This window comes from Dicentrarchus labrax, unplaced genomic scaffold (genome assembly GCF_905237075.1).
Source record: "Dicentrarchus labrax unplaced genomic scaffold, dlabrax2021, whole genome shotgun sequence".
Taxonomy (NCBI): domain Eukaryota; kingdom Metazoa; phylum Chordata; class Actinopteri; family Moronidae; genus Dicentrarchus; species Dicentrarchus labrax.
The window spans coordinates 9,461,683-9,483,208 of record NW_026136708.1 but is presented as its reverse complement, the minus strand read 5'-3'; the positions used below and the strand labels follow the sequence as shown (position 1 = coordinate 9,483,208).

The 21,526-nt window shown below is 40.6% G+C and overlaps 1 protein-coding gene across 2 annotated transcripts; it reads right to left on the bottom strand.

The window, feature by feature from the left end:
- Window positions 1–3,747: 3,747 nt before the first annotated feature.
- Window positions 3,748–20,934, bottom strand: med23 (mediator complex subunit 23). 2 transcript variants are annotated; one of them, XM_051408577.1, is made up of 31 exons: window positions 20,740–20,934; window positions 19,137–19,168; window positions 18,949–19,036; window positions 18,730–18,854; window positions 18,288–18,399; window positions 17,697–17,795; window positions 17,451–17,552; window positions 17,269–17,338; window positions 16,798–16,910; window positions 16,613–16,708; window positions 15,764–15,781; window positions 11,704–11,910; window positions 11,369–11,512; window positions 11,007–11,152; window positions 10,601–10,846; window positions 10,257–10,399; window positions 9,287–9,461; window positions 8,959–9,122; window positions 8,651–8,775; window positions 8,322–8,527; window positions 7,866–8,046; window positions 7,612–7,782; window positions 7,244–7,460; window positions 6,948–7,057; window positions 6,667–6,793; window positions 6,105–6,270; window positions 5,849–5,921; window positions 5,546–5,760; window positions 5,285–5,405; window positions 5,063–5,194; window positions 3,748–4,454 (listed from the first exon to the last, which is right to left on the bottom strand). In XM_051408577.1, the coding sequence occupies exons 1-31, from the start codon at window positions 20,788–20,790 to the stop codon at window positions 4,239–4,241; spliced, it is 4,191 nt and encodes a 1,396-aa protein (XP_051264537.1). In that variant the 5' UTR covers window positions 20,791–20,934; the 3' UTR covers window positions 3,748–4,238. The 2 variants fall into 2 exon arrangements, with proteins under 2 accessions (XP_051264537.1, XP_051264538.1); XM_051408578.1 differs by lacking the exon at window positions 15,764–15,781 and having other exon boundaries at window positions 20,740–20,933.
- Window positions 20,935–21,526: the final 592 nt, after the last annotated feature.

The window sequence follows — 21,526 nt, the reverse complement described above, 5'->3', positions numbered from 1 at the left end:
TTAGAAATGTATCTCCTTAAATATCTGATGACCCATCCAATACTTAATACTTAGATAAAACAAAAAATAATAATAAAATAAAATAGCCAACTTAATCATTTCAATTGTATTTGTATAGCGCCAATTCATAACAGAAGTTATCTTAGGACACTTTTTAAATAGAGCAGGTCTAGACCGAACTCTTTATAACATTATTTACAGAGACCCAACAGTACCACCATCGTCTGCTTCGACCAGTTGGGGGGTGGAGAGAGAGAGAGAGAGAGAGAGAGAGAGAGAGAGAGAGAGAGAGAGAGAGAGAGAGAGAGACAGTAGCAATACATCCTTTAGACTAGTTGCTGAGATATTTTAGTCTAGAGGACAGTGGCGGTCTAATTTAGTGACAAAAATGCATATTGCTTAATCTTGTTGTCTGCCACTTGTGTCTTTCATCATGTTTGATTTTCACCATGTGCTTTGATACCAGTGTTTCCATATGAAGGATTATCCAATGTGTGGCAAGGAGCTTAGAGGAGTTTGTAAAAGAAATCATCTCCTCTTTGCTTGTATTTTGGTTGCGAGTGGGAAGCAATAATCTTTAACTGGAATAGATATTCATGGATATATTCTCCAACTGTGAAGGTGGTTCAGTATTTTACCCTTGTGTGGTCATTTTTTCTTTTGTGATAGGTGGGATGATAGGTATAGCATTTGTTTTTTGTAGACATCTCCTTCTCCTCTTTTATTGTTTTCTAAATAACAATAAAACTAAGATCAGTTCTGGGACTGAAACTTGAACAACAATATAGTTCAAGTTCTAGAAATGGAGCAAAAGTAATGTGTGTATCCACAATCGATACAAGATGACACATTCATGCCGGATCCCAGTCATCTACAGCTCATAAGCCTTATATACAGCCCTGCTATATATAAACCCAGACATCCCACGCAACGCTAGCAGAGCTGAAACTGAAAAACACATATGTGACGACAGCTTTACTCGACCATGCTGTGATGTGAAACTCCCCGTGCATCCGCATCCCGCAGGCCTACATGTTGCCACTTTACATTTAGGGCCAGAGTTTAATGCGTAAGCAAAAATGCACATGAGATGACCTACATCTCAGCCGGGCATTATATAGAGATCATGTGATGACTCATACACACAGAGAAAGCAGAATGGGATTAAATGCCGAGAGTGCATGGCATTAGTTGTGATGTGATTAAGTCACAGTTGACCTAGTATGCATGAAACTTTAATGAAGAGGAATAATGATGTCAAGCTTCTTGTTCGGAAAGCTCGTATCAATATGAGAGTGACGAGGAGCTGAATGTGCACTGTCATCACGGATCACAGGAGATGTTCAGGTCTCTAATGTACTTAAGTAACGACTTAATTAATGTTCATGTAATTCAGTTACAGCTCACCCCATGAAGATGTAATGTAATTGAGATGGGGTAAGTGAGAATGATTATTGTTTTTCTTCTATGCAAATACTATTTTCATCAGGATTCGAATACATAAAAACTGCCTTCGACATGAGACGACGAGGGGCTCACAGAGAGACATCAGCCTCGCTAAGGAACTTCTCAAGACTTGATAAGGAAGGGAGAGGTTTTCCCTCACATGGAAACCTAACAGGGAAATTAGTCTAATTTTGGGTCCCTACCTAAAGTCTACACCTTCATGATTGAGGGTATTAAAACAATTTGAAATTGCTTCATAACATACATCATCACCCATTAAAGTTGATAGAGCAAACTTGATAGCAAGCAGTTGCTCATTTACACATCAGGCAGTTACGGAGCAAAATTAGCATTCATCTGGAGTCGTGTTTCTGGCCAGCTGGCAAACCCAAATCCAATATTCACTCTCATTTAGACCTGCTTTTGGTCTCTCGGCTCTTTAGCTGCACTATGTTGACCGGTTAGCCGACAGCTGTGTCTGTCTGTTGGATGGAGAGCAGGTAGCGTACACTGAGTTTTTAAGCTCTACAACCCACATCTTTTGTTAAAAATAGCTGGCAGCTGCAGCCAGATATGATGCTATGAGGGGTGAGAGTGAACCAAAACAGTAAACAACAAAATAACTCCCTATAAAGCTCAGTAAAGGAGAGGGAGCAGCAAATTCAGGTGATAATTCACAGTAGGTCTGTCACCAGGAGCAACCCCTTTCACACTGTCACTCGATACATTGTCATGAAAGTACTGATTATAGTCACTTTAAAGAGCAACTTAACCCCAGCCATTAATCTTGTATATACTGACCTCCAGTGGTTCAACTTGCTGCAGTGACTTAAAAGTGTACTCCAGGGAATGTCAGTACCCTGTGATATCACTGCTGTGTGTGTTTATAGGCACATTGGGCTGTTCTGGTGTGTGACGTTGTATGCAAGGGTTTGAAATTGAACCTTTATCGGCTAATGATAAAACAGCAACAGATGATGAAGATGCTACACTAAATTACATCTTTCCACAACTTTTTGCCTTTTCTATTGAGAATAAACTGTGGGGGAAAAAAGATAATGAAATGTATGTAATAAAACCGAATACAGAGGGATTCATCTAGCACATATTAGCATGTTGATGTTATCATTTAGCTCAAAGCAGCAGCAGTCACAGATCTGCTAGCATGGCTTTGTTAATGGTGCTGTCGGTACACTCGTGTTCCGGTGTTTTGTTTAGGTGACACACAAAGCCGTCGATTCATGAAGGCACAAGCGTCCTGTTGTGTTGCTACAGTGATGGCTGCTTGAGCAAAAGATTCACAGTATCTTTACTCTATCTACAACATCAGACACTACAAGAGGTTTTAAAAAAGCTAACCAGTTTTGAATGCTCACTATACATGGCTGAATGCGACTACAAAGCATCATCAATGCCTCAATTCTCTAGCTTGCTGTAATACCCAAAGGGACCACTTCAATTATAATTTGATTTACTGACCCAACTAATACCCCCCCCGAGGATTTGGAATCAAGTCTCTCTCACACCATGAGTTTCATTGCCAATTGACAAATGGCAAAAATCCTAGATCACTAACTCACCGCCAAAATCCTCAGTGTTCTTGGCTCAAAGCTGGCCTTTCCACCGATAGATATCTCTTCAGATGTTTTAGAGATATTGGTTTGGCAGAAAGACAGGGGGAAAAAATCTAATGGGGTCAACAGGGTCTATAATGTCTCTCTCTCTGTGCTCCAATTATAAAAGGTATATCCTACTGAAACTGTAACTGCTGAACTCCCCCTACTGGTGCCAGGCTACTGTGTTGTTATATTGTATTGTGTATGACAAAGCACCTTAGAGCAGAGTTTTCTGAAATTGGGATCACCCAGGTCATGGCCTGTCTGTGTGATTCACCTAAAGAAAAGGTGTTTCTGTGAGTGTGAGAGATGACCGTTAGCTGAACTGACAGAGACCGTGCGGTATTTACACCACAAGTTATCACGACTCCAGGTCAACACGAACTTAAGAAGAGACGTAACAGGCCAAGAAAAGACAACCGTGGTAAAGAAAATTACAGATCTTAGGTGGATTGATTCAAAAACAGGGGCTTTGCAAAATGCTAACATAGATGAACAAAGGCTGCACAAAAAAATATGTGAAATCATGTGAAATGATTAAATGTCCACTGAAAAAAATCCACTTGATGTACAAAAGACCTCACACACACACACACACACACACACACACACACACACACACACACACACACACACACAGTCCACTAGTGGTAGAAAGAATCAGCAATAAAGAGTTAAACCCAGATTACCAAAATCTTTTTAATGAAGTAATAATAATGTACAATATAAAACTTGACGACAAACAGAAAAATAAAAAAAGATGCCATGATAGTAACAACAAATATTGTCTTTGTGACTCTCCTGAATGCAGCAGATACTGAGAGCTGCATGTTATTGTACAGTTTGTTGATAGAGACGCCGGTTCTGAGAGATTCTTCACTTCAGAGACTTTCTATATATATATATATATATCTCTTTTCTTTTGAAATCTGTTCAAGCGATTAATTTTGAGCATCATAGAGCAAAATTAACCTGGGTTTTTCACTTTGCAACAAGCTGAGATTTTGGAAATCCAGGGTTCTTGTTTATAAAAGTACAATAACCATTTGTAATCCTTACTTTAAGTCAAGCAGAATAAGTAATGTCAAAAATGTTTCAAAAACTCATGATATTTAGGGTACGTATTTGAAAGTCCAGTCATAATTGTACCTCTGTGTTTGTGTTTACCCATGCCACCTACATAGGTGTGTGCGTATGCTGTGTGGAGGAGGGCGAGGCGGCGGCGGAGGATGACGAGAGCGAGGAGGTGGGGGGCTGAGGGGTGGAGGATGAGGCGGAGGAAGCGGAGGCGGCGGTGGCAGCTGACGACGAAGTCTCTATCATGCTGCTGTGTGTGATGAAGCGCAGTCGCAGCTTCATGGCTGGACGCAGAGTCATGATGATTTTCTCCACCTAGAGACAGAGAAACCGAAGAACAGGAGTACACAGGTGAAGTTAGATAGATAGGCAGCAATGTAGTGATGACAAAGAGTACAAGTTAGGGAGAGAAAAAAACTGGATCAGTTTAGAAAAAACAACAAAATACAAATACACGTATCACATTCATTTATATAACATCACTTGTTCTGAATCGGAGCACCCAAAATATAACACATACAGTTCAGGTAAAGATTTCCCTCAGTGTTTAATGGTGGCTTTTTTCAAATGAATTACTTGAAAAGTCCATTTAAGTACAGTCTTGTCTAAGCCTCAAGCACGAAGTGGAGCGACAGTTTCATCTCCTCTAATTAACTTTGGTGTCAGGTCTGGACTGGAGTTGTCTTGCTGCGCAGGAGGAGACAGATTCAAACTAAAAATGGGAACTGAAAACACAAAACTGTCTCCTGAAGTTCACAGATGTCATCTTACTTGAAGTCTGGGCAACTAAGGTCTCCAGATGTCTCATTTTTTATCATTCATCAGTTCGTTGTTTGGTTTTATTATCTTGTTACGGTCTACTGTGTTTAATAAATGTTGTACAGTCAGGTTAATTCTCCATTTTAATGAAAAAAAGATCTCACCTGCTCCTTCACACTGTCTCCAGTGTACATGTATTTGATGTGATAGAGGAAGTCACAGATTGGGTCCATGTAGCTGAGATGTTGGCAGTGTTGGTCGACCGCCTGGAGCATCTCATAGAAGGCCACACCAATCTGAAATACACAAATACAGGGGTTTATAAAAAAAAAAGTAAACTAAAGCACTTGTCATCTAATGATCTATGCTCAAACTTTTGTGTGTACCTCCAACATGCATCGTGTTCTCTCTTGCTGGAAGCGCTGCAGGAACGGCCCCACCAGGTGATACACGTAGAGTAACTGGAACTCTGTCTGGACGACGGGCTTCAGCGTCTCTGACAGAAATCTACGCACACACAGAGACAAATATATGATGACATGTCAACCACAAGTGATATGTGGGAAAAACAGCATATAGAAGGACATAAAGAGAGAGAGAGAGTAGAGTAACCAGACAGACAGACTCAGGAAAGGAGACATTCTTACTTAGGAATCAGAGACAGCTGTCCGATGGATGAGTGATGCCAGACAGCGTGAGCTAACGCTAGCACGTAACTGCAGTTCATTTCGCTGTAGCTCTGGTGGCAGGCTGTGAAGTCCAGTAAGGCGAAGGGATACCCCGCCCACTCTGTCTCTGATGTCAGTGCCGGAGAGCCAATCACAGACACGATTCGGTCGTGGAGAACGATCCAGTAGGGCTCCTGGAAGAGGGGGAGACGGAGGTGGTGAACAAACTTGATGCGAAATGGTTAAGAACTGCAATGATCTTGTTTCAAGCGTTGTTCTTACAGGAAGTGCGGTTATCACAAGTCCAATGGCATTCATCCAAGCTGTGATGTTCTCTCTGGGAACGAGAGGTTGGCTAAAAAGTGAAAGAAAACATGGTCTGACTCATCAGTAATTCAAACTTTTATATCACCAGTACATGCATCCAAAAATATGACTAAAAATGCACTTCTACCAAAATGCTCAAAATAACCTTCATTATTACAAATCGGAGCCATTAACTGTCTAAACATGACACAGTGTTTTTGACGATTTTTACCTCTTCAACACAACGTTGAGCAGAGCGTTCCCAACATCTTTTCCCGGCACGGCCAAAGCCATTAGCTCCACACAGGTGACGTGCAGGGCATGGGCCGCGGGGTTTGGGAACTCATTGAACCTCCAGTCACAGTTGGGGAAGGGACCGGGTGACTTGCCAGCCATAGGTGAGAGAGAGTTAAAGAAAACTATATAAAAGGTCACTGGAGGAGAAAACGAGCTTCAATAGGGGCTGAATGTTCGATGTGTCCTTGTTTTAATTACATGATTATACTTATATATCCATGAAACACTTAACAACAACAACAACATAACTCCTCTCTGTTGTAAAAGCTACACTGGCTGCAATAAAATGACCTTAGATTAAATTAACTACAGATGTAAAAGCAATTACTTTGTGCCTCTAAAGCAAAGAGGCATTAAGAGAGATTAGAATTATTGGCATTAAGGGTAAATATATTATTCAGGTACCCCAGAGGCCTTTTTATTAGCCAGTATCAAAGTCAGTTACAGAGACCACTGACATATCCATCTGCCAACAGGGGGAGATATTGGAAGGATATTGTCCACCAGGCGTCCAATCAGCTTGCAGTAGTAGGTGTCATCAGGGATCCACACGTTGTCCTCTCTGGGGTTCATGCCAAACTTCAGGTAGGTTTCACTAAGGCACCAACCTGGGGTACGGTTGTCCTGAAAAAAAAATGATATGGTAAATATTACCAATAAAAAGAAATGACAGTTGTAGTTACACATGCAAAATAACAACAAGGAACCATACATGTATAGTTTTAATAAATAAAATATTCTCTAAGTTGGGTGTCTGTCTTTTTCATCTCCCTTCTACCTTCAGTGAAGACATGATGGCATGCACCAGTTTTCTCTTCAGATTGGTTCTGTCCCGCAGATGTCGCTCGTAGTAATGAAGTGTGTTGTACAGGTAGGTGACTGGGCGGTCTGCACACAAACACAGCAGTCAATACAAAACAGTGTGCACAATGACCTTAACATTTCCTTCACATCCCAGGCTCGTCTTCCCCTATTCATCCATGTAATTTATTGCTATTGCTCTTTTACTTATTCGAAACCTGCTCCCTCTTTCATCCACGCAATCTTCTCATATTTTAAGTCAATCTTACTCACCGTGGAACTTGTATAGCCCTCCCAGATGATCCAGCAGCGTTTCCAGGGACTTCGAGACAGGAAGAAGCTCCAGGAAGCGGTGGATGACGATGTCAAAGACAGGCAGAAAGCGCAGGCATACGTTGCCAAAGTAGATAGGCAGGTACTGAGGCTGGAGGTGCATGGGAGGGTTGACCTGGTCTGCAAGTCCCTCAAAGTACAGCTTCTCTGGGTATTTCTGGTAAAGGAACAGCAAACATTAAAAATCGAAATGGTTTTGCATCTTCAGAGCTGGGTTTCTCTCTTCATTTCACTGTTTTCGACTGAGGTCTTGTTCAAATCAGATGGATCGACTGTGATAAGGATGTGAGTTTTTGTTCCTTGCATACCTTGTGGTAGCTCATGTGCTTGTTATGCCAGTCACTCTGCAGCCAGTGTTCAGGAGCGTTCTCCTTGACAAAATCGTTGACTCGGTTCCTGAAGTCGTTGGGCTTCAGCAGCAGCAGCTGGATTATGAAATAACAAACCTGAGCCTCGTTGCCCTCGTGGCTACGCATCGCCTGTAAGAAGAGCAAGGAGAAGTGAGACACACAGACCTTGCCATACAGTAGAAATATCTCTCTGTATGAAAGTTTCTCCTCACCAGACACAGGATGAGCCGGTCCAAAGTGACTATGTTGTATTTCCAGACCATGTCGTTGAGTATTTCAATGCACTTGTTGAGCTGCTGTCCACCGGCTGATGTTGAGAATTCATAAACGAGGAAGTCTGCAAATGTTCGCACATGAGCCACCAGTGCACGAGCCCCGATACGCTCCAACACCCTGAGGGACACGAAAAAAAATCAGGCTACAGTTAGCTCATCCCACAAAAAAAACTGTATTCTCCCATTGGATTAATTAGCAACAGATGTTGTTTAGAGACTTGGGAATGATCCCACCTCAGGCCAATTAGTGTAAATTTTAAATTCCAGAACATCAGTGGTGAGATGGGTCATTACCACATGCTCCTTTTTTATGGGCACTGTATGTACAATGTGTGTGTCTGTGGCTGTGTGAATTGATTCTGTATCTGTAGAGACAAAATAATGACACCAAACCTGAAGCCTATCTGGTTAATGTGGTCCGTCTCCAGCAGCATCTTCCACAGCAGACAGAGGAACAGTGGGGGTGAGCCCTGCATGGAGAAGTGGGTAATGATGTCATTCTCATTGGCCATGGACTTCCACTTCCTGTACTCCTCTTCCACGTTCTTCTTCAGGTTGAATCGAGATTCCTGAGGAACGTTGTTCTGTTTGAAGAACGCCTGAGAGGAAAATAAATAGAGGGTGAGGTCATTAGAACAGGATGATGCACCTGATTTGAGATCAGAATAAAACTGTAGTTTGGATTTGTCAGTGCCATTCATGCTTAAGAGACCACAATGCACCTGTAGGGGAGCAGGGAAGCAGGAAAGTGTGTGTGACGCCCAGTTATGAGGCGTAAAGTTCATGATGGTCTGGAGGATGTCTTTACACCAAGTCCCATGGATGGAGTCAGAGCCAGTGAAAAAATCTACCCACAGACACAAAGAAGACAATTTAAGAGAATATGTAAAACAGGGGTTGTTGTGCAGTCAGTTCAACTGACATGTAACTGGTAGAAATAAACAAGAAAGGAAGGAAAGAACTGTACAAACTGCAGAATAATACAGAGAGGAACTAAGATCTAAAGAAGTTAATCCAGAATGACTGCTACCTGTGACGTGTGTGGCTCTGGCCAGGGTGAGGATCAAGGCTCGGTTCAGCTCTTCAGACTCGGCTGAAAGGACGGTTTTTGGGTCGTTGAGGAAGCGGGTGAACTGTGGCTGCACCTCTGAACTCCCCAAGGCTGTGATTAACCGCAGTGCTGTGCTCTCAACACTGGGAGAAGAGACACACACGTAGCAAGATAGACCATTATCATCCTGATGATGTTTTTTGTGTTTTTTAATTAGTAACAGTGGAGGTGGGCACAATAAAAAAACAACACATGTACAGTGTTGTCGATTATGTTAAATATATGTGAATGTGGGCGTCCACATTACCATAGATGCAGCTGGTTCTGGTTGGTTTGTGGTACAGCAGCCAGACTGTGCAGGTGACTCAGCAGCTGGACTCTGTAGTGTGGCTGGATGTGGTGCATCCTGTAGCTGAACATCTCCAGTAACGTGTGAAGGATTCCCCATGCTTGAGACTTGAACACGTTAGGCAGCAACTGACCTGAACAGACAGAGAGTGACACATTATTCAACATGTGTCAAATTATGTGAAACACAAATGTTCTGAGTCAGTCTGCTTAAAACGCAACCCAGTGGACAAGCAGTGATGACTGAATACAAATTGAACCAGGACATGCTGAAAGAGTTATAACACAGAGTTATACATTCTGAAAACATAGTTGATCCCTGATCAAGACTTTCCCCCCCAATTGTGTTCATATTCATAAGAAATTATGCATGGGTGGGTTTTTAGAAACATGAGATTACCTTGCCACCTTCTAAATGTTATTGCAATTAGGACCTTGGAGTGAATTAATATGTATAAATGTGCACATTGATGAATGTCCACTGTGGACCCTGAACACTGGGAAAACGATGTGAATCAGTGGTAAACTAAATTCAATTCAATTTAAACTGACATGTAATGGTAGGTAAATATTGTTATTAGCTGAGATTTTAATAAACAACATTTCAGGCTTTTTCATTTTTTTCTCACTGTTTTGTTGCTGGAGCCTTGCTTTAGTGGTGCCTCAGTAAATATGACTTTATACTGAAAAGTGACTTAATTGTATCTTAAAAGTAAATGTTTGCTGCCTGATAATCTATGATTATGATGATGAAGTTTGAGGCGTGTGCTAACATTTAATATCTGACTGTCAACTCTTATTCTTTAGGGAACATAATGATGTGATACTGAAAAGAGGCATCCAAATTACACTTTGTCAGTCAGTCTGAAGTTAACATCTTTTCAACACAGTGGATATTTTCAGTGAATTAAAATGTTTCTGTAACTCACTGATGAATCCTTTGATGCCCAATGACTCGATCTCCATGTAGACTAAGAGTCTGCTGTATGTTTCTACGAGCGCAGGGGCCAGGGCAATGCTGGATTTGGCTTGAGCCAGCTTTATTACCCGCGTGGCAATACTGTGGATCAGACTGTATGCAGGCAGGCAGGCAGGCAGGCAGGCAGGCAGACAGAGAGGGACAAAGAGACTTGATGAGAGAAAGTTCAATGCACTTTAATAAATTATCTGAGTAGCTCTCTGTATAATTCATTGTATCTCATTGTCAAAGATCTACATATCATTCAAACAAAGCACCTACTTTTTTAAAAATTAATTAATCTGTATATCCTACCTCATTTTTGCATGCACTGTAAGTGAATCCAGCAGGTTCATGGGCAGCGGGGTGACAGATCCTGACGCCATACAGTTTGTGCCAGGCAGGTTGATCCTCATAGATCCGTTCCCATAGATGGTCTCTACCAGGACGCCCATTGGCAGAGTGAAGCACTCTGAGTTGGTGCTGTAGGCGTTACACAGCAGGGCGATCTTGTAGTCTGACATGCCCAGAGTCTTGTTACGCAGTGACTGCTGGAGAAACCTAACAGACAGGAGGGATGGAAGCAGAAGATGTTGTATATTTGTACAGTATTTTCGTGTACAGTTGTTTGGAAGCATGCATAAGTGGAAGTGCGCAGTTTTGAGGTATTAATTGACCTAAAAGGGCATATTTCAGGGTCCAGTATGTTAAAGACACGTACTCATGGTGTAGTTTCAGAGAGTGTGGTATGGGTATCTGTAGTTTGGAGTTGTCGTTCTGAGCTTTGCGGTTCAGGTGGATCCAGATGCAGGTCATGGCAAAGGAATGAGTGGACTGGGGCTTGTTAATATCCGGAACTGGAATACACTGGAGCGGGAGAGAAAACACAGATAATCTGACAGTACTACTTACAGAACATATTACGATGTCTAGCATTAGCACTTCTACTACTGCTACTACTACCAGAACTTCTGTACTAGTGCCAATAAAAAGCTGGATAAATAATAAGATACACAGTGCTAAAGACAATAAATAATGCAATGAAATGGGGCTTGACTAATAATGAACAAAATGGATGTGTACCTCTTTTTCTGGGTAAAGCAGGTCAAAGAGCTTCATGACGGGCAGGAAGTCAGCTAAAGCGTTCTTCTGAATGCTTCCTGATATGAACTGCAGCAAGACCCACATCAGGTGGTCTCTCCCTTTAATGAGACCCCTACCTGCAAGCTAGAGAGAAAGACCAACAACAACAAGGGTCACAACAGGGATCAAATAATATAATATAAAATTGCTTCATTTTGTTTTTACCAAGCCACAGAGATGATACAGCTAGACTTAACCATTTCATTTTAGCAGAATGTTGTGATCCCACCAATTCGTCTTTTTTAAATAATATGCTACTGCCTAAGCAGCCTTACCTTTTGATGTAACGACAGCACCATGTGAGGGAAACTTGCGAACTGAAACAACACAAAGAAGATGAGCTGGGAGGAGAGGTGCTGCCACAGCAACTGGCTAGTTCCTCCGATATCGGCGTCAAAGTGTTCCTCGGTCTCGGACCGCTCCATGGCGTACACCACAAGGTCCACCAGCTGCTCCTCCAGCACTGGGCAGCGCTGCTTATGCTGGCAGGGGAGGAGGGGAGTGTTAAAGGATAAAGAAAATAGTGGGCAAGGGAGAGAAGGGAAGTTAAACGGAGAAAGGGAGGGAAAGACGTCCAAGGACAGAAAGAAAAGGGAGAAGGAAATGTGGAAAGACAGAGGAAAAGGAAGGGAGAGGAAAGACAGACAGAGGGTGGGAGAGAATGAGGGAAAGATCATCATTAAATTACTTCATATACACATTTTCATGTTATAGATGTTCAAACAGTTGTTAGACATTGACTTATAAAACCTTTTCCCATCACTTGCATGCAGGACGGCATCTCCTTCCTGCTTCTGTCAGCTGTGTAAATCTTCCTCCTGCCCCTTTTCCACATTTACTTTTATCTCCCAATGCTCTGGTATATAAATAATATTAATGCAAACATAGTGTAACGTTGACAAACATAAACCTGAGCTCCGCAGAGGTTTTGTGCTGGTATTTTTAAGATAATGTAGGATCCAAATGTTTCCATACAGAAATGCATAATATGTCAACCTAACTGGGCTATCTGAACCAGCAATGTTGAGACTTCCATATGTAAAAGAGACTGAAAGACGGGAGGAGAGAGGGAATGAGGCACGGGAATCAAGAGAAAGTCAAAAAATGGCAGGGAAGGCAGGTTAACAAGATCCTGTGGATGACTGTGTAGACATGGCACTGTTACACCAATAGTAGTGGTGTAATGCAACTGAGTTTCATTGAAAACATTCATAGTATTTAACTATTTCAGACTATATGATCTATTATTTACTACATTGTTAACTATATTTACAGACCAATCCAAAACAAGATACTGGTCTTCTAAACATTTTCTTATTAACCCAGGGTGTGAAACTTAACTTCACCCATCTGTGACAGAGCAGAAGGAGTGTGCATCTCTGCAGTGGCCAACCACTGAAGGACTAACAGCCCTTTTCACACAACATAGCGAGGCACAGCACAGCACAGAGCAGTACAGTATGACACAGCACAGCACAAAACACCAAACCAAACAGTGCAACGCGTTCCTGCATGCAGGCTAACGGGTTTAGGATGGTGGGGAGGTGGTGTGATTGGGAAGAAGACGAGCTGTGAGGCTGACCATCACTTCTCTTCCTCTGCCAATAAACACATGCACACATACGCGCACACACACACATACATACATGCTCACACAGAAAGAAGGAGGGCAAGAGAAAAACAAAGAAAAGGGGAGAGAAAGAGAGAAGGATCCACAGCCATATCTTCTGTCTACTGTACAAAGAAATCAACACAACCTAGTTACATCCCAAATCCAGTGTCCTAGAAACAGTAAAAACCATACCAGCTGTCATCCACCTCCCTACATACCAAAACCTCAGCCAGGGGAAAACTGGTGTGTATCCAGAGCAAATACATTTTAAAGGTAATTTTCACATCAATAAACTCTCTTTTTCCCCTGAAAAAATAGTATTAATCCACCAACAATAGTGCTCACTGCTGGTCTTTAATTGTGCAACAAGTAGAACGTCACTTATCAGCACCTTACAGTTCACACACTTCACTTCAGACTCTCAGACTACATATAATGAGTATATTGGTAAAAGAGCTAAACGATGTCCTCAAACTTTATGAGCCAGTACGTCTTTGATTTACAGTATTTCTGAGTGTGAGGGTGAAATGTTAATTTCAATCTGAACTGCTGAAAATAAACAAAAAGCCCAAGAAAACCTGAAACTGTACCAGCTGTCATATTGTTTGCTGAAGGGATGATGGGTCATGGGTTAAAATGCCACCCTCAGTAGTGTTTCTGTATATTTAAGATTTTATGTAACTAATTACTAAATTATGTAGCCTAACTCAGTTATACGAGGAGCTGAGAAAAACACAGGGTTTTGAGGTAATATCCAAACAAATTTAACTGATGTTGTTGTTGCTTGTAGTTTGTTATGCACTGCTGCTCAGTGCCATTAATCAGTAGTGATGCAAAAGGTAAAAACTGGAGGAAAAAAAAACAAGTCACAAGTCATCAACCACGCGCATCATCAACCACGCGCATCATCAACCAATGAACACCACAAAACACAGGTCAGAGTTCACTCATCCAGTCAAACAGCCAATCAGAATCACTCATCAGCCAACCTGGGCAAAACACTGACCAAAAAAGAAAAAGATAAAATATAGTGTAAGGAGCATGCGGCTTCGTAATCCACACTTTGCCATGTCTTCCATTTCTGAAGCTGCCTGAGCTAATGTAATTTAAATTAGTATGCTGCTGTCCAAGCCTGGAACTTTGTAATTACAAAAAAAAAAAAAAAAACACTGGAAAGACAAGAGCTACTCTTTGGAGAATCGATAATGTAAAGAGAATGACGAATTGAAGCCAGCAGAGCATGAACATTACAAATTACAGGCCATTCATTTAAGAAACTTTTATCACTTTCACAAATGCAATTAAGTGTCCGGATAGCACAAGCTGCATAGAAATAAAGTTAATTAATGTAGCAGCATCAAAACTTCAAAAGTTAGTTTAGACTGGAAGTAGAAGACATGACAATGAAAATCCTTCAGACCTACCAACTCACAATGCCAACCTAAAAATAAATAAATTGATAATGATTAATTGACCCGTAGATTACCTGGTATACAGTATGGTAAATACAGCTGGTGATCACTGCCTGGCTATTGCAGTGCACTCTAGTTAAATGTTAACGAAGCATAATAAACTGTATTGCTATACCAGTTAAGACCACTATTTAGTTAAAATAGAGTAGTTTTGCCCAGGTCAGCCCAACAGAAAGCAGCATAAAGGTCAGACACGAGAGGGCCCCGCTAAGAACAGGCAAGGACCAGACTACATTCATACATGCAGTGCAGCAGGACTTGAAATGTCAACAGCAGGGTTTAAAATCAGAAATACTTAATGTCAGCTTGTTAAGCTAGAACCACAGGCTGTATATAATGGCTGGGAGTAAACACACTGTTTTCTAATGACAAACACTGCAGTCTAGAGGATCTGAAACTGTATGATCGGTTTAATGAAAGACCATCCAGGGTTGAAAAATCAAATATTAAATGATCACTGTACGCACACTTGGCACAGCAAATATATGTGAGTGAGGTGTATTAAACATTAACATAACAAGCAATTCCATTGTTGCAAAACCATGATAAATGAACCATTACCAGTATAAATTTAGGCAGTAAGCAGTAATGAGCTGCTTAGGCTTATTCACCTCTATAGGAGCAGCAATGGTGACCAGTTAGTAATGGCTAATGGCTCGTTTAATGGCTTGTCATTTTCTAAAAGCCTGCACTATTAAAATAGGCCATGAATTCTATTTTTGGGAGTCGTTTCTTGTTATGCTCAGAATATTGCCTAATACAGAAATACTGAATATTAACAGAAAATATTGGCCATTAATTGCTTCAATCAATACATTTTATTCTAACACACTCTGCACTCATTCTGCTTCATTACAGGCAGAGATAAGGCAGATTGCAAACTCATGTTACTGAAAATGTGACAGGAAACAATTTTATTGCACAGCACCCTATTAACTGAACAAATCATCCATGGTTAATGATCCACAAACAGCCTGCTTATCTGCTGTCTATCATACTTAATTAATTTACCTGCTGTTCTGTCTATGTACCTACCCAATATTTATTTATTTGGCCACATCTGTCTCTTTTTCTACTATAAAGCCCTGCTGTGACCATCTCAAGCTCTGTAGCATTTCTCTTTACTCTCAAATTTTCTTTTCTATTTTTTTGTCCAGTTTCCCATTTCTATCAGCGTGCCTAAAAGGCTAAGCGTCCAATGGGCTGGTTAGTTGGTAGGTCGGGCAACCAGGAAGAGGAACAACGACATACCTGGGCAATGTTCAGAGTCTAGAGAGCGCATGGCAGAGAGACAAACAAACACAACACACAACCAGAGGACAAAAGAGAGAGAAAAGAGAGAAACAAAGAAAGAAGGAGAAAGAAACAGAGAGGGGGGAAAAAGGAGAGACAGAGAGAGAGAAAGTGGTGACTAAGGAGCTAGGTTGTTCACTGTACGTTCAGCAAAGTTAGCATCAACTCAGCCAATTCAAAAAAGCTGGATTTTGGGGTTATTTGTTCAAAATCAAAATTGAGCTCTGGCCAGTGTTGATTATTCTGCTAACCACAAACTGTGTGGACACAATGAGAGCTGGTCAAACTCTGTCTGTGGTGTTCACTGAGGTCAGCTGAGTTGAAACTGCATGAACCCAACAGGGAAGACTAACACCAGTGCATTATGGGTCAAGCTCACAGCATTGGCTTGCTTTACATATGATCTTATATAGCTGTGTTACCAGGGCAACAACGGGGGGCGAGGGGTGTCAAAGCAGAAAAAGGTAGGAGGCGAAGAGAACAAGAAATTAAATAAATAAGAAATAAAGAAATAAGAAATAAGAAGAAAACAACCAGGTAAAGATGAACTAAACAAACAGAGAGCAGAATAACAAAGAAGGCAAACTAAGACATGAACAAGATGAGCTAGAGGAATAAGTCAAAAGGAAAAAGGACAGAAAAGAGAGGAGATAAGAATGAAAAAGGAGGAACAGTAGAAGCAGATAGGGCAAAGAGAGGAGCAAAGAAAGTGGGGTGGCAAAAATTAAAAAGAGGAGAAAAGTGAGGGCAGGTAGAGGACTTGGTTCAGAAGCAAAGGAACAATGGTAGAAGAAGAGATTTTCATACCTGTTTGTTGAGTCCTAACATGTTGCACACCATTTCTCTCGAATATGGCTGTTCCAACACATAGCGCAGTAAACCCGTCTGTGGCTCAAACAGGTCCTACATGACAATAAAAACATACAATGTATTACTGCTTTTATGTATCTGTGTGTAAATGCTTGTGTAGTGTATATATGTTAATATGTTACCTTGTCAAATGGCAGCATGCCTCTCAGTGGGAAGCGGAGAGTAGTGGGGTCTAATTTCCAGGAGTTACAGATGGCCCCGCTGTTATTCACTACTGGTAACAAGCTGCACCGACCTGTGGACACACACATTCACACACAAAATGACTAAAAAGAAACACTGCACATACATTAGTTGCATTATGTACTACGACTATAAGTCATACATATGTGGCATGCAATGTGGCATGCAATGTGGCATATGTGCAAGTGTTGTGTTAGCCACAGGGTGCTCTATAGAAATAGAATTCTTCTTGTGTGTCTTTATAGTTGCTGTACATTTTCTACTTATTGTGTTTTGAAAAGGGAAGGGGTCTAATTGAAGCAAATGCAAAGCATGAAGAAGAGAAACAGTTTGCCAAAAAACAAGAACCCTTGACAACAACAAAACTCTGAAAAGCAAGCTTCCGGCGTGGGTCTGTTTATGTCTCTTACCACAGATAGAGTTGATTCTGGCTGTGGGTCTGAAACTGTCCACAAAGTCTGAAATCAAACTGCCAAGAAGCTACAAACAGAGATGAAATAGAGATAAAGGCATAAGAAATCAGGTATGGACAGGAGAGAAACATGTTTAAAAAAAGAACGATTTGTTGGATACACATGAAACCCACACTTACCCAGTGTGACAGCTGTCCCTCTGGATACATTTTTATGATTTCTGTGATAGCAAAGTAAGCTGGAAGGAGGCAGGCATTTCTGTCCAGGATATACTCTACTACCTGGAATACACACAAAGTTAAAAAAAAAAACCCAAAATGATAGATTTGGTATACTTACAGATAATTATTCAAACAGCCCATCAGATTGAGAAATAAAATAAATCACAAATAATAAGTTTTAATAAGTGAATGATAGTAAAATACCTCTCTAGCAGCGAGAAGCTGTTGGACTATAGCTGAGCTGACGGTGGTAGGAATGGTTTGAATTTTATCCAGCACAGCTTTCAGAAAGTCTCGAACACCCTGAAAAACACACACACACACACACACACACACACACACACACACACACACACACACACACACACACACACACACACACTTCAAATAAAAATATATCTGATGATGGAAGATTTGAACTGTTGAGAAGAGATGTGAAAAGCAGTGAAATATTCATAGTGGTGTTTATTTAAGATGCTTTAAAAAAACATTGAGCCAGTATATTTTGGATTACATGATGGAACTCTGAGATTAAGTTTGTAAAACAAAAAAAACCTCCAGCATGTGATGCTTTCAGTACAAAATATTAACAAGGACTCCTGCCTTAGCTACATGACCACTGAAGACCAAAGATAAGGCTGATGTTCTAACAACACTCAAAACAATAATGCAAAGCTTACAAGAGGATATTTTATTATAAAGGGTTAAGTGATTATAAGAGGCATTGCTTGTGTGTTTGTGTGTGTGGTTGTGTGTGTGTGTGTGTGTGTGTGTGTGTGTGTGTGTGTGTGAGACCTTGTAGTCCATCCCTCCAATGATCTTGCGAATCAGTTTGAAGGTTAACGCCCACAACTGAGTCCTCTCCCACTCCAAACTGTCTGAGCTTATCAGAGCTACACACACCATCCTTTAGACACAGAAACAGATTCATTAGATCGATGATTAGGACAAATAACAGACATAACAGTAACATAACAATAGATTAACTACAAAGCATGTTAATGGGACTAATGTATCATAAATTAAAAGTAAGGCTTTAAATTGTGGAATTATCATAAGGATAATTAATATATTCTAATTATACCTTAAGGCAAGCGCTACCTAAAAAAAATCTCACAATACTAGAACAAGAGTGTAAATTAATGCATTATGTGTGTGTGTGTGTGTGTGTGTGTGTGTGTGTGTGTGTGTGTGTGTGTGTGTGTGTGTGTGTGTGTGTGCGTGTGTGTGTGTGTACCTGGGTGGTAACAGACTGGTCTCCACAGCCATTGCTAGACAGTCATAGAGGAAGGAGATCCTTTTGGGACTGTGCTGGCTGTGTATAAACCGCACTATCCACTGTACACACTGTTCATGAGACTCCTGCAGGAAGACATGGATGCAATTAAAAACCCATCCAGCCAATCATTCATCATCTTATGTGTGAGTGTGTGTCTGCCTCTATGTGTTTAGAGACCTGTGGTAGTGTTCCCCAGTATTGTCTGAACGCTCCAAGACAACTGATCAGTTTAGTCCTCTCATCCTCTGGAGTGTCCATAAACATCCTAGAGCACAACACAACTGATATTTTAGCCTGCAGATTTTCATTTTAGTTTACTTGTATAGTAAACAGAATGTGTGAGTGTGTGTTTGGAGCCATCTTACCCAGCAAAGGCCTCTTCTATCATCTCAGTTTTCTGAGGAAAGGATGAGAAAAATAACATTGAAAAAAGATTATTTGAAAAGATTCTCTATCTTTCTTCTGTAGTTTCATCTACCAACATCCCACTTCTTTCCTAATAACAATTCTTATTGCTCAGTCCCATCAGTACACACAGAGGCCAGATGTCAGAATTTGCTACAGAACAACACCTTATGTTTGAAGAGATAAGAGTGGCTCTCTCAGGGTGAATGCCTGTCAGCTTGGCAGCTTGAGTGCAGGTGCAGTGCTGGGCAGTATACAAGATTAACTTATTATTACGTATAACGGTTGTAATTTCCTACGTGATATGAATTTTCATTCACCACCATACTGGTGCATAGCAGAAATAACTGCTGTAACTCTTTAATAGGCAGCAAGCAGCACTATGGTAGGCAGCAAGCAGCACTATGGTCGGTGGCAGGCTGTGTAGCATGTATTACATCTACGTAGGCTTCCCTTCTTACTAACATTTATAACTTTATAACACAATAATTAATAAGCCACAACTAACCCTCTTTAACAGGTCAAAACACCATGGCACACAATAATTTGTGACAATTAGATTTGTGCAACAGAACATTACAGAAATATCTCTTCGAATAGTTACAATACTTTTAGTCAGTTTATAGTGTTTAAAAAACTAAGTTGTTTGCATATTTTATATATTTTTGAGTTCTTTTTTTAATACTTATTTGTTGAAATGTAAAAAGTAAAACAAAGCATGTAATACATAACCAACATGTGTTTATGTTAATAACTACTATTAAAACTAAGTTGTTTTAACTTTCTTACTAAGTTGTACTAAATTGTTTACATTCTGCAACTTTTTGGTGCATTGTAATTCCTACATATATTGTCATATCATTGTGTGGGGCCAAGAAAACCCGATAGTAGTCAAAGCCTTCAGTATATAGTATACATGGTGGCATTAAAATGTTTTTATATTCTATGTACTTCTGACAGTACAAACCTATATAAAGGCCCAGTCATACCACCCAGCACTAGTGCAGTGTAATGATTATATATTATTCAAACACAGATGTAGGGGGACTTCCTTTATCTAGTGTTATTCTCCTCTCTCAATGCTTCTTCTCACTGTCAACCAGCAAGCAAAAAATACTTTGGGTTTTTTTTTAAAGGCTCTGATGTTAAACGATGTGACTGGGTAGGTGCACAATTAGTTAACACTGTCTGTGAAAAAGCACAACAGATTTCACACTTTCTTGGTTTGAAAATGAGAACTAGTTTTCAAAAGTAACATTCTTATGCAAATCTGTGCATTAAAAAGGTGCAATAAAAGACACTTAAGTACTTCTATGTAGCTAATAAATGTCAAGAACTTGTAGACACAATGCAGAAAGTCTAAAACCTCTGATTGTTTTGATGAAAGTAGTTTATATTATAAAAATTAGCTACAGCGTAACTGTATTTAGAAACAACCCCTATTTAGCTATGTTATTAGGATTAATAAATTGCAAACCACAGCAGGTTTATGAGTGAACATTTGATGTTAAAGGGCTAACGCTGTCGGAAATGCTAACTACTGTTAATAAAGATGCAAATTACCACAACATCCTCAAAGATGCTCTGGAGCTGCGTTTCCATCGAGAGCGCCATGTTTGCTTTAAAAAAGTGCCACTTTTATATCAAACCATCACACAAATCGATCAGGTTCCTCCTTTCAGTGACAATGGCATCGACAAGCTAACATGCTAACAGGCACCGGAATGAATGCGCCGAGTGACGTGCAGCCGCAAAAAACAATCCGGAGTGACATCCAGACACAAGCTGCACAGTTCCGCCTCATTTCGTCGCCGTGCTGTGGTCACTCTTGTGCCGTCGACTAATACAAGCTAATGATAGTTTTAACATATTATTGATTATTTTAACAAATGTGAAGCATACTGCTTACAGTCGCTATTTCTTTTTAAAATCTATATTCAGAAGTCTGACCTCTTTGGCGTAATAGAGGCTGTGTGAAATGGAGACATATGTATGTTGTCCACCAGATGTCACTATGGACGGTGTTAATAAAAAGCTCTTCCTTTTGTTGGTGCTGTTTTATTATCCCGTGAAATTATTTGTAACTAAGGTGTAGTAAAGAAAACAGTGTGCTGTCCGTCAGTAGTGAAACATGAGCTGCTGATGCAAAAACAAAGAGTGCCAAGGTTATCCGGATAACTCAATAACCTGCTTCTTGGAACAGCTCCGAGAACAATTATCACAAGGCAATGTTGATGTTTCTCCAACAGCCATTGAGCTACTTTACTTCAGAACTGAGTATAATCTACAAAAACATTGTAAGAAAGCTTGTGCAGGGAAGGTAGGGAGCTAAAGCTTACACAAATACTCA

What these genes read in the sequence shown, in the direction of transcription:
- med23 (XM_051408577.1), bottom strand. Translation starts at nt 20,790, where the DNA reads ATGGCGCTCTCGATGGAAACGCAGCTCCAGAGCATCTTTGAGGATGTT. An exon ending in ACAGTGCATGCAAAAATGAG is followed by an intron (nt 10,400 to 10,600) that starts GTAGGATATACA and finishes GCCTGCATACAG; the next exon opens with TCTGATCCACAGTATTGCCA. An exon ending in TTGTGATAACCGCACTTCCT is followed by an intron (nt 5,761 to 5,848) that starts GTAAGAACAACG and finishes CCCCTCTTCCAG; the next exon opens with GAGCCCTACTGGATCGTTCT.